The sequence below is a fragment of the Dictyostelium discoideum genome, assembly GCF_000004695.1.
Source record: "Dictyostelium discoideum AX4 chromosome 1 chromosome, whole genome shotgun sequence".
In the NCBI taxonomy this organism is placed as follows: Eukaryota; Evosea; class Eumycetozoa; order Dictyosteliales; family Dictyosteliaceae; genus Dictyostelium; species Dictyostelium discoideum.
The window spans coordinates 264,070-276,569 of NC_007087.3; the positions used below are offsets into that span (position 1 = coordinate 264,070).

Consider the following 12,500-nt stretch of genomic DNA (forward strand, 5'->3'; position numbering starts at 1 on the left):
GATGAAAATTTATCCATTGGACGTATAGTTTTATCAGGTGGATTTAAAAATGGTGATTTATAATTTAATGTTGCAGCAATTGTTAAAATTGGATCTAAACATCTAAATATACAACCAAATAATAACATTTTACCAATATAAACATCAACTGGTAAACTTGCTAAATGATAACCTAATGGTGTTAATTCTTGTTGCTGTTGTTGATTGATTTTTAAAGCATCAATTGAAATTAATTCATTAATTGATGATTGAATTTGTTCAGAACTTGGTGGTTCAATTGCACGATTTAAAAAGTCTTGAATGGTTGTATTTTTATTATTTTTTAAGAAAAGTTTAACATGAAGACAAAGTTGTTGAAGTGAAGTTCTCAATATCTCTGGTGTATCTTGATCTTGAAGTTGTGATTCCATTGATTTAGTGAAAACCTTAAAACATAAACCAGAGGAGGTACGACCTGCACGACCAGCTCTTTGACGACATGATGCTTTCGAAGTCCATTCTTCAGACATTACAGAGTTACCAGTGATAGAATTAAATGTCATTTGATTGACTCTACCACAATCTACAACGATTTCAACATCTTCAATGGTGATAGAAGTTTCAGCTATATTTGTAGCTATTACAACTTTGACCCTACCATTTGGTGCTTTTTCAAATACTTTTTGTTGATCCTTTGGTGATAATGAACTATGTAATGGTACACACCAAATTCTTTGACAAATAGCTTCAGTAAACGTTGAAATTGGTTTACCTAATCTTGAACATAACTCTAAAATATCCGATAAACCTGGTACAAACACTAATATTGATTTATCTTTTTTTAAAACTCCATTAACCAAATGTAAAATCAATGATTCAACAACATCTAAATTAATTCTTTTTTGATCAATACTAATTTTTAATTGATTTAATTTATTATTTAAAATTTCTTCTTCATCTTCATTTGTATCATTTGTAGTTGTTGTTGTAGTTGTAGTAGTGGTTGTTGTAATTGAATCTTTATAGTTTGGATTATATTTATTAATTAATGGTAAAACTTCATTAATATAAATATTTTTAACAGGAAAAGTGAAACCAGGAATTGAAAAAATACTATCATCAGTACATTTGAAATAGTTTGCAATTTGTTTAGCATTTAAAGTTGCAGACATTAAAATGATTTTCAAATCTTTACGTTTTGAAATGATTTCTCGTAAAATGATTAATAAAAAGTCATTATCAGTTGAACGTTCGTGAACTTCATCAATGATGATATGTGATAGATCAGAGATGTTTGATACATCCAATATTCTTCTTAATAGAATACCGGTGGTACAAAACAATAGTCTGGTGGATTGCGACCTCTTTGATTCATTTCTAATTTGGTAACCAACCAAACCTCCAATTGAGTTCTCAACAGTACCACAATTCCATTCATAGGAAACTCTCTCTGCCACACCAATAGCTGAGATTCTTCTAGGTTGTGTACAAACTATATTACACTCTGATCCTTTCTCTTGGGAAATGAATGATTCTAAAATGTATTGAGGAATTTGAGTACTCTTACCACAACCAGTCTCTGCTGTAATAACAACGACTTGATTCTCTTGTAAACATTTTAAAAATTCTTTCTTTCTCTTAAAAACTGGTAATGATTCTCTCTTTTTAATCACACCTTTATCAACTTTAATTAATCTATCATATTCATTCTTTAATTCTTTATTAATTTTTAATTTTTCTTTTTCATTTAATACTTTTTTATAATTATAATTATTATTATTATTATTATTATTATTATTATTATTATTATTATTATTATTATTATTTTGTTGTTTTTGTACTTTATTATTATTCTTTAAAGTTTCAATATTATTTGAATTATTATTATTATTATTTGAATTATTCGTATTATTATCAATTATAATTGGAGTATTAAGTGGTTTTAATTTATTTGATAAAATATTTGAAATATTTTGATCCAACCAAGATATTATATTAAAAATCATTGGATTACCAATTGATGATTGTAATTCATTTAAAATTGAACGAATAACTATTTGATTTGTAATTGGTGTTGATTTTGCTGATGAAAAAGTTATAATTGGTAATTGAAATGGATAAGTAATTAATGATGTTGGTAAATAGATATTACATTTAAATGATGATGATGGTGATTGACCATTATAAATAATATGTTGATTATTTGAACTAAATTCAATTTCATTATTCATATAAATCGATTGTAATGCTAATATTTCATTTTCAATAATTTCTTTACTTTGTTCTTTAATGTCATCATCATTTGTAAATTGATTATTATTGTTATTATTTTCATTTAATTTAAATAAATTTAAATAAACTTTAAAGAATACTATTAATTCATCATCATCATCATCATCATCATCATCATCATCATCATCATTGATATCATTATAAATTGATTTTGTATTATTTATAAGTTTTATAGTATCTCTTGGTAAAATGGCTAAATTTTCAAATTCACTTTTAGTTTTATTATAGATTGGTTTATTTGGTTCAATTAAAAGTGAAGGTAATGGTGATTGATTGATATCAATCTTATCAATACCAATTGTTTTTGGTCTAAAATGTTCTGGTAATTGTGAATTTGATACATTTAAACATAACCATTCAATTATACCATGAATATTATTATGATCACAAACATTTACCAATGCTAATAAAATATCTTCCTTTTTAAATCCCAATTCAACCAATGTTGATAAAATAATCTCTTTTTCTTTTTCATCCAATTGTTTTCTTTCTTCATATGTTGATGTTGATGCTATATCACTACTACTACTACTAACATCATTTTGACATAACTCCAATACTAGGGAATGTACAATTCTCATTGCTTCTTCAGACATATGAATTTGTGGTATCATTTGAGTATGAGTTCTAACTGGTTCCGCATTTTCAGCTTCAAATTTTAATTGTTGTTCTAAAAGTAGACGTTGCTTTTCTTCCTCTTGTTTTGATTCTTGATCTAATTGCATCCAAAAGGGTGTATATTCTGGTGGGAATAATTTATAAATAGTTGTATTACCACATAAACTAAAGAGTGCTACCAATGCTGTATATGATTTCGCCTCTTGTGTAGTATCGTATATTGTCGTCGTTATATATTCTTTCTCGGTGATTTGTTTCTTTTTACCTTCAAATTTTAATATAACCTTAAATTTATGTTTACCTGGTTTACTCTTTACTTCTATATAATTTGGTCTATCCATTTGATTCTTTTGACAATATTCATTCTTTTTTTTTTTTTTTTTTTTCAGTTAATAACTTACAAAAAAATAAGGGAAAAAAGAGAGAATAATGATATTAATATATTCAACTTACTAAATATTGAACAGGTTGTTTACCTGTCCATCTTGGTTTCTCTGGTGCCAATGGTAAACCAGTTGTTGGTGCCACTACTGAATCTTTTACTCCACTAACCTTTCCACCCTTTTTATCTGATGTTGGTGGTACTGGTGCACTTGTCTCTTTTTTTCCTCCTTTTCCGCCTTTATCAGGAGTTGGTGCTGGTGCACTTTTACCACCTTTACCTGTTGGAGGTGGGGGTGTTGGTGTTGATCCTTTTGCCATCTATCTATCTATCTCCTATCTCTACTTATTAACTATTAGGAAAAATAATAAAGTAGTTCAAAAAAAAAAAAATGAAAAAAAAAATAAAAAAAATAATTCAATTTTGCGAAAAAGCAAAAAATTTTCATTTTTTTCCTTTTATTTTTTTATTTTTTTTTTTTAAATTATCATTTAATTTATTTTTATATTTTTTTATATGAATTTAGTATATATATAGATAAATAGAGGACTCAAAAATACAAAATGAAATAAAATATAAAAAAAAATGAATGTAAAATTCAATTTTTTTTTTTTTTTTTTCTCTTAAATTAAAAAGTAAATTTTAAAAATCAGGTTCAATGGCATTATATAATGTTAAAGCAGTATCAAGATATGAAGATTTAGAGAATGTAAATTCAAAATTTAAGAAAAAGAAAAAGAAAAAGAAAAAGAAAAAGAAAAAGAAAAGAAGAAGTGAAAAACTTGAAAAAACTTATTATAGAAAGAGTACAGCAACTCATATATAGGGAATAAACGAAATTTATGATAATATGATAACGAATCAATATTTAGACAATCTGTCAAAAGATTTGATAAGGATTTATTCAAATATTATATTATATTTGAATAAATCCTTATCAAATCTTTAAATAGATTGTCTAAATATTGATTCATTATCATATAATCAGCTTTGGATAAATTAAGATCAATGATATAATCAATTATTTCAAAATATTATAAAGATGAAAATGATTAATCATTCGATGTATAAATATTGTTCCAATGTCACTGGTGGGAATTCAGATCAATCATTTCAACTAATTATACAAATCGTACCATTAATAATGTTACTCGCCCAATTAGAACACTCAAAGAGTGTGTAAATCAAACACTTAAAGAGAACGACTTACAAAGAAAATTCAAAGATTAGCTATCACAGGTACTTCACTCTTACTTGGCTCATGAGGGTCACGGCACCTTTTAATAATAATAAAAAAAAAAATTCAATTTAAAATTATAGATAATAATAATAATTAAAATCAACTAATACCAATTTAAATTTGTAGGACATCTTCATGGTACAAAACAAGTCAAATTTCAAAAAAAAAAAAAAAAAAAAAAAAAAACTAAAATAAAACAAATATCAAAATAAATATAATAAATGGGATTATTTAATTTATTTTTTTATTTTTAAAAAATCATTTAAAAATGTATCACACTATATTTTGAAATTTCACAATTATTTTGATATATATTAGTAGTTGGTAGTGATGATGGTGATGGTGGTGATGGTGGTGATGATGGTGATGGTGGTGATGATGATAGTGGCTGTAGTTGTGGTGGTGATGGTAGTGGTGGTGGCGGTAATTGTTGTTAGTTTTGTCCACTACTTGAAGCCTCAATATTATCATTTTTTAATAAATATCAAATTATATTTTTATTATGGCCAGATTCTTTTTTATTATTTTATGAAAACTTAATAATAAAATGTTATTTATTATTTATTAATAATTGATATTAGTTTGTTATAAATCTTAATTTTATTTATCCAGCAATTTTTTTTTTTTTTTTTTTTTTTTTATTCTTTACTTGATAAGAAAGGTATGTTTCATTTGAAAAAACAATAATATCTTTTTTAAAAATAAAAAAAATAATCATTAATCAAATAACTAACTTTATATTTATTTTAAATTATTTATACATAATATCTTTACAAAATACTTTTAAAAAAAGAAATTAAAAATAAAAATGCAATTAATATTTTTTATTTATTCTTTTTTAAAAATTATTTAAAAATGATTCTATGTATATAATTAAAATTTATCTCTTCAATATAAAAATAATCCAATACAAATTATTTTTATTTATCTCTAATAATATTATTAAATACGATAAAAAAGAATGACTGTATTTAATCCACAAACAATGACCCTCCATTTTATTTAGGCATTTAATTAGATAAACAAAAATATTTAAAAAAAAAAAAAAAAAAATTAGATAGATATTTTCTAAGATAAGATAATCTCAAATAATGATAAATGATTTATTATTATTTTTTGTCAAGTTCCCTATTATCCCTAACTAATCTGAAACAATTACTATCTTCTGGATCAAATTCAATAAGACCAGCTATTTTTAGGATTTGAATTGATTCTTGTGGTGAAACACCTTCTGTTAGTTCCAATGATTTGTCTTTACTTGAAATATATGATACTGGATTTGTTGAAAAACGATGCAATACTTGTTGTAAAACATATTTAAAAGTTTCTTTTCTTAATTCATAGTTTTCAATAGATTGAGTTCTTCTTTTCTTTTCTAAAATTTCTTCACTTTCATCCTCATTACTTTCATCATTTTCACTTTCATTTTCATTTTCATTTTCATTTTCATTTTCATTTTCATTTTCATTTTCATTTTCAGTTTCACACTCACTTTCACTTTCTTTTTCATTTTCATTTTCATTTTTATTTTCATTTTCAATTTCATTTTCATTTTCAATTTCATTTTCAATTTCATTTTCAATTTCATTTTCATTTTCAATTTCATTTTCATTTATTTCCTCGTACTCCAAATCATAAAGATAATTTTTATCAATAGTTTCATCTTCATATTCATCATCATCTTCTTGTTTTTTTTTTTTTTTATCTTTTTTTTTATCTTTTTCTTTATCTTCCTCATCCTTACGAATAAGAAGACGATCAAAATGTTTTTCAATTATTTCTGTTATTAATAATTGATTATTTTTTATGTTATCATTTAGTGAATCAACTCCTTTAATTTCATGTTCCAATTCTTGAGGAATTTCCGATAATGGATCGATTCTATATTTAATAATTTTACAAATTGTTTCACTTTCATTCAATAGTATAGTTTGTTCAATTAATTTATTTTTTTTATTTTCAAGTTCTTGCTTTAAAAAATCAAAATACATTTTTAATTGCTCTACTGATAAAACTAAATCTGCTTCTAATCTAGTTTTAGCATCATCAAGATTAGCTATATTTTCAAATGATTCTTCTTGAGTTTCTTCTTTTAATTTCCGAATTTCATCTTTTAAAATTTTATTTTGATTTTCTGATATTCTAATTCCCTAATAAACACAATAAATTCTAATTAGAATTTAAATAATAATAAATAATATAAATAATAATAATAATAAATAATAAATAATAATTACTATTGGTTTATTTTTTTGAGAGTTTAAGTTTTTTTTATGTTTTGATAGTAATACTCGATTTTGATTTCTTACTGAGTTCAATTTATCACTAAGTTCATCTAAACTAGCATTTTTTAAAAACGATATATCTTGATCTTTGTTGATTAATGATTTTTCCATTTAAAAAAAATTTTGTTGAGAACAACAAAAAAAAAAAAAAATAATAAAAATTTTTTCATTTTTTTATTTTTTTTTGAAGACGATAAAAATAAACATTATTAATAATTTTCTTATTTTCACCATTGTTCCAAACAAACAAAAAAAAAAAAAAAAATAATGATAATAATAAAATAAAAATTAAATTGGTGAAAATAAGCTATTGATATTCAGATATTTAAATATTTTAGTTTTGTTTTTTTTTTTTTTAAAATTTTTTTTTTTTCTTTTTTTTTTTTTTCTTTTTTTTTTTATTCTTTAATCACTAAAAAAAAAGTGATTTTAATTAAACAAATCTTTTTTCATTTCCCATCTTTTTTTTTTTTTAATCTATCTATCTATCCATTTTTTTTTTTTTTTTTTAATGTTTTGAAGAAGTTGATAAAAATGAGGTTAAACCAGCACCTAAAGAAATTGAGATGATATAATTATAAACTAATGGAACATTTTTGAAAATGATGAATGAAAAGATTGAAACGCAAATTAAGAAAACAGCATTATTATACATGATGGATGCTGCGATAGCTTCGTGTGAAGTGACGAGGGCTTGAACTTCTTTTTGTGCTGCTGCGAATTTCTTTTTATCACCAACTTTATTCTTTGATGCAATTGAGATATGTTCTCTGCTGGCTGATAATCTATTTATTTATTTATTTATTTATTATTATTATTATTATTAAATTTAGTTAATAATTTGTAATGGATGAAAATTAACAAAATTAAAATTAAAATTAAAAAAAAAAAAAACTTACTTTAATCTCTTCATTCTGTAAATGTTATTGTAGGCAAAAGTGAGAACAATTGCGGCGAAAAGGGTAACTGAACCATAAATAATCATATGATCATCAATTGACATGAAAAAGATGGCATGATATAAATCTATATATTTGAATTATTAAAAATGTTAGTTTTTAATTCTTTATTTTCATCATTATTTTCTTTTTTTTTTTATTTATATTTGTAAAAAAAAAAAAAGAAAACAGTGTAATTAAACACCAACAAAGTTTTTATTTTTTTTTTTTTTATTTTTTTTTTTTTATAAAAAAAAATAAAGAAATATTAAATTGATTACTTACAAACTGGGACTAAAGCTACAATTAAAGAGTTGATGAAATAAACAATACGTTGTTCAATTGAAACGTCATTTTCGTGACGGAAAGCTGAGAATTCATCTACTTCGGCCATTTTGTTATTAAATGTTTATAAAAATATAATAATATGGGTAATAAAAAAATGAAAAATTAATTTTAAAAATTTGTGATCATGCTGAAAAAAAAAAAAAAAAAAAAAAAAAAAAAAAAAAAAAAAAAAATGAAATTTTTTATTTTTTTGAACAAAAAAAAAAGTCACACATACTCTTTTTTTAAAAAAAGTCATAACATTGTCAAACCCCTTTTTTTTTTAAAAAAAAAAAAAAAAAAAAATTTAAAAAATTTTAAAAGGTTTATTATTTTTTTTTTTTTTTTACCATTTCAATAGTTATAATTACAAAATTAAGATAAATTAAAAAGTTTGGTATGTACGATTTATCCTTTTTAATAGCTATTTTTTTTTTTTTTTTTTTTTTAATAAATTTATTTTTTTAATTTTTTTTTTTTTGGAACTTTCAACTAATTTCCCTCCTTTTTTTTTTTTTTTTTTATTTTTCGGAATTATTACTTTTTTTTTTTGTTTTTTTATTTTTATTTTTATTTTTATTTTTATTTTTTTTATTTTATAAATTTCTAACAAACAATTCACACACACACACACACACCATAATAAATATGTCAACTAAAAAATCAAAAACTACAACTACTACAACTACTTCAACACCATCAATTGAAAAACCAACAGAAGCACCATCAAAAAAGAAACCATCAGCAACAACTAAAAAATCTAAAACCACCACAAATGAAAAGCAACCAATAGAATCAATATGTTTTTACAAAGTATTAGGTGTTGAAAAGACAGCAACTGATTCAGAATTAAAAAAAGCATACTATAAAAAAGCAAGAGAAGTACATCCAGATAAAAACAATGGTCCAGAGGCAAAAGAAGAATTTCAAAAACTTGGAAGAATTTATTCAATTTTAAAAGAACCATCATCTAGAAAATTTTATGATAAACATGGTGATGTTGAAGAGTATTTATTTCATTTTTTATAATTAAATTTATTATTATTATATTATCATCACTAACTTTGAATTTAAAAAATATATATATATATATAAATAATAAAATAGTACTGGTTTAGGTGGATTAAAAGGTGAAGATTTATATAATGCATGGATGGAACAATATAATATTGTTAGAGTTAGTGAAGAGAGAATAAAAGAATTCTTTAAACAACAAGATATGCAAAAGAAATCAAGTGGTAAACAAGTTAGTAAAGATGAAGAAGATGATTTAATAGATTTTTATAATAGACAAAGAGGTGATATGAAAAAGTATGTTGTTTCTTTTTTTTTTTCTCTCTTTTTTTCTATTTATAGAATTTCTTTTTTTAACACAAAATTTTTTTTTTTTTTTTTTTAATGATCATTAAAAATTTAAAGTATTAAAGAATATGTTATTGGATGTGAAAATAAAAAAGATGTTGAAAGAATGTGTGATCATATTAAATTTTTAATTTCAAAGAAAAAAGTTAAAAGTTATCCAATATTCTTTACAAGTGGATCATTTTCATCTAAAAAATCAATTGACGAAGCAATGGTTGATCAAGCTGATGAAAAACCTGAAGAAGGTGAAGGTGAAGAAATTGTTGAAGAAGATGAAGATGATGAAGATGAAAGTGAAGAAGATGACGATAGTGAAGAAGAGGAAGAGGAGGAGGAGGAAGAAGAAGAGGAACCAGTAAAAGTTTTACCAAAGAAAAGAGTTATTACAAAAAAAGTTGTAAAAACACCAATTTTAAAAAAACAGAAACCAACAATTATTAAAAAAACTGCAAAGAAAACTGCATCAAAAAAATAAAATTAATAAACATTGATTTTTTTTAAATATATAATAGTAGCACACTGTTAATTTTTATTTATTTAAAAATTTTTTTTTTCTTTTTTTTCTTATAAATTTTTAATTTCTTCTTTTCTTTTTCTTTATTATATCCATTACTTTTTTTTTTTTTATAATTTATTTTTTTGATAATTTAATCATTTCTAATTCAGCTTCAGATTGTTTACCAGCTAAAATGTTTGGATATTTTTCAAGATTTTGAGGATTATTGAATGGTTCTAAGAGGGTAAGATTTTTATCAGAAGCAACATGACCAAAGAGAGTTGAAGAGATACGCCATAATGATTTACCTTCATCTTTTGATTTTTCCATAACTTTTAAGGTATCTTCAGTGACTACGACTTCATGGAAACCTGCTAAAATATCACCACCAGTGATCCATTCTAATTGTTTACCAGCTTGTAAGAGTAAACAACCATTTGGAACTTTAACTGGAACACGAGTACCATCACGAAGCCAAATGTATAAACCTGGATAACGACTCTTACCGTGAATAGTCAATAAATTGAAATCGTAGTGGAAACCTGCGAAAATTTGATCCAAATTACCAAATCTCTTTAAATCAGAACCGGTTGGTGCTAATAAATGTGGGCCGTTCTTCATCAAGTTGGTGATTGAATCCTTTGGTAAATTATAACCAGTGGCAATCATCTCAGAGACGGTCTCAATTGATGACAACATTAATGAACCCCATGAGTCCATAACATTTTGCCATTCCGGGAATGCTTTTGGAATGACTGGGGCACAATTTAATTCTGGAAATTTAGTATCCTCTGGACGATCACCAATTCTCCAAAAGAATCTCCATTTTGGATCGGCTCCTTTTGGTGCATGTGCTGCATATTGTGGTAATAATTTAGTGATAACTTCACTATGATCTCTTGGTTCCTCTGTAAATTCTGGTGTGGCTCCTAATTGATAACTCCATTCTGGATGAACATCTTTCATTAATTCCTCAGTTGGTTGTTCATAATATTTTTCCATCATATCTAAAAATCTAATTTTAAAATAAATAATAAATAATATTAATATTTTTTTTTTTTTTTTTTTTATTTTTTATTAATAAATTTTTTTAAAAAATAATTACAAACCTTGAATTATCTTCCTCATTGACTTTTGGATGTTTAATAACTAAACAAGATGTTTCTTGTAAAGTTTTAACTAATTTTTTACAATCTTCCAATGCTTCAGCACTGGTTGGATCAGCAAGAAATCTAGAAACATCAATGACGACTGGACCACTTTCCATCTTTATTTTTATATATTTGCGTTGTTGTAATATTAGCTAAAGAGCTGTTTAAAATAAAAAAAAAAAAAAAAAATTAAAAAATTAAAAAAAAATAAAAAATAAAAAAAAAAATAAAAAAAAATAAAAAATAAAAAAAAAACTTTTAAAAAAACGAAAGCAAAAAAGAAAATCTAAAGCTCCATTTAGAATTTTCAAACATTATTCAAAAACACGTGTAACATTTTACTTTCCATTAATTTGATTTAAATTGATGATGATACTCAATTTTTTTTTTAAATTTTGGCTAAAATCAATATTCTAAAAAATATCTTTCTATTATTAATTTTTTTTTTTTTAACAAAAAAAAAAAAAAAAAAAAAAAAATAATAATAATAAAAATAAAAAATATTGGATTTTATTAAAAAAAAAAAAAAAAAAAAAAAAAAGAATTTTTATTATTATTATTTCAAATAATACAAAAAAAATTAATTTTTGTTATTGTTGGAAATAAAATAAAAAAAAAAAATCTTTTATTTGCAGATCCAATTTTTTTTTTTTTTTTTTTTTTTTTTTTTAAATTTTTTGAATTTTTTTTTTTATTTTTCTTTAAAAATGATACCACAACAAACAAGAGATTAATCTCATTGTAGTTTTTTTTTTTTTTGTTTGTTGTATATGTTTTTATTTGTAATAGTAGAAATATTAATACTTATAAATTTACATAATCAAAAATTAAATATCTCTTTTAAATTTATCTTTAAAGTTTGTTATTGATAAATAAAGGCAGAGATGAACATTTTTATTTTTTAACCAAAATAAAAACCAGAAAAAAAAAAAAATTATAATTAAAATAAAAAAATAAAAATAAAAAAAAATAAAAATAAATGGAGATAAAAAAAATATAACATTATTGTTTTTATGATATAGATATATCATACAATATTATTTTTTATTTATTTATTTATTTATTTATTTATTTATTTTTTATTTTTTATTTTTTATTTTTTTTTTTAAATATCTAGATATTTTTATTTCTTTTTTTTTGAATTTTATTTTTTTTCTTTTTTTATTTTCTTGTTTATATGTTTTTGTTTTAATTATTTTATTTTATTTTTTTTAATTTAATTTTTTTTTATTTTCTTTATTTTTATTTTTTTTTTTTAAGCAATATATGTTAACAAACAGAAATAGAAATAAACAATTTATAATTTTTTTTTGGTTTTAGTGATGTGTGCCCCAAATTTTTACGTTTTTCTTATAAAAATGAGGTGTGGTGGTTAGAAATTTGAGATGATTTTTTTTTTTTGTAAATTTTTTTTTTTTTTTTTTTTTTTT

At 22.5% G+C, this 12,500-nt stretch overlaps 7 protein-coding genes across 7 annotated transcripts in view; 3 read left to right on the top strand and 4 right to left on the bottom strand.

Annotated features, from left to right (window-relative positions):
• The window catches only part of dhx57 (DEAD/DEAH box helicase), a gene marked incomplete at both ends in the record, with an annotated part of 4,444 nt that extends 853 nt beyond the window's left edge, over positions 1–3,591 (bottom strand). The window contains 2 exons of the mRNA XM_642003.1: positions 1–3,254; positions 3,343–3,591. The exon at positions 1–3,254 is cut by the window's left edge and continues 853 nt beyond it. Coding sequence (XP_647095.1) covers positions 1–3,254; positions 3,343–3,591 — 3,503 coding nt within the window. The remainder of the gene's footprint in view (positions 3,255–3,342) is intronic.
• Positions 3,592–3,929: 338 nt separating this feature from the next.
• DDB_G0267518 (hypothetical protein) lies at positions 3,930–4,097 on the top strand (the record flags this gene model as incomplete). Its single annotated transcript, XM_642004.1, has 1 exon — positions 3,930–4,097. One exon carries the CDS (start codon positions 3,930–3,932, stop codon positions 4,095–4,097), a length of 168 nt encoding a protein of 55 aa, XP_647096.1.
• A 216-nt stretch (positions 4,098–4,313) lies between these two features.
• DDB_G0267520 (hypothetical protein) lies at positions 4,314–4,948 on the top strand (the record flags this gene model as incomplete). Its single annotated transcript, XM_642005.1, has 2 exons — positions 4,314–4,446; positions 4,830–4,948. The coding sequence occupies 2 exons, from the start codon at positions 4,314–4,316 to the stop codon at positions 4,946–4,948; spliced, it is 252 nt and encodes an 83-aa protein (XP_647097.1).
• Positions 4,949–5,620: 672 nt separating this feature from the next.
• Positions 5,621–6,907, bottom strand: DDB_G0267522 (hypothetical protein; the record flags this gene model as incomplete). Its single annotated transcript, XM_642006.1, has 2 exons — positions 5,621–6,661; positions 6,821–6,907. The coding sequence occupies 2 exons, from the start codon at positions 6,905–6,907 to the stop codon at positions 5,621–5,623; spliced, it is 1,128 nt and encodes a 375-aa protein (XP_647098.1).
• A 397-nt stretch (positions 6,908–7,304) lies between these two features.
• On the bottom strand, positions 7,305–8,128 carry ssr3 (translocon-associated protein TRAP gamma subunit; the record flags this gene model as incomplete). The annotated part of the gene is made up of 3 exons (XM_642007.1): positions 7,305–7,581; positions 7,696–7,822; positions 8,020–8,128. 3 exons carry the CDS (start codon positions 8,126–8,128, stop codon positions 7,305–7,307), a joined length of 513 nt encoding a protein of 170 aa, XP_647099.1.
• Positions 8,129–8,709: 581 nt separating this feature from the next.
• Positions 8,710–9,898, top strand: DDB_G0267526 (hypothetical protein; the record flags this gene model as incomplete). The annotated part of the gene is made up of 3 exons (XM_642008.1): positions 8,710–9,068; positions 9,169–9,372; positions 9,481–9,898. 3 exons carry the CDS (start codon positions 8,710–8,712, stop codon positions 9,896–9,898), a joined length of 981 nt encoding a protein of 326 aa, XP_647100.1.
• A 156-nt stretch (positions 9,899–10,054) lies between these two features.
• Positions 10,055–11,186, bottom strand: DDB_G0267528 (hypothetical protein; the record flags this gene model as incomplete). Its single annotated transcript, XM_642009.1, has 2 exons — positions 10,055–10,934; positions 11,029–11,186. 2 exons carry the CDS (start codon positions 11,184–11,186, stop codon positions 10,055–10,057), a joined length of 1,038 nt encoding a protein of 345 aa, XP_647101.1.
• Between the last annotated feature and the right edge of the window lie 1,314 nt (positions 11,187–12,500).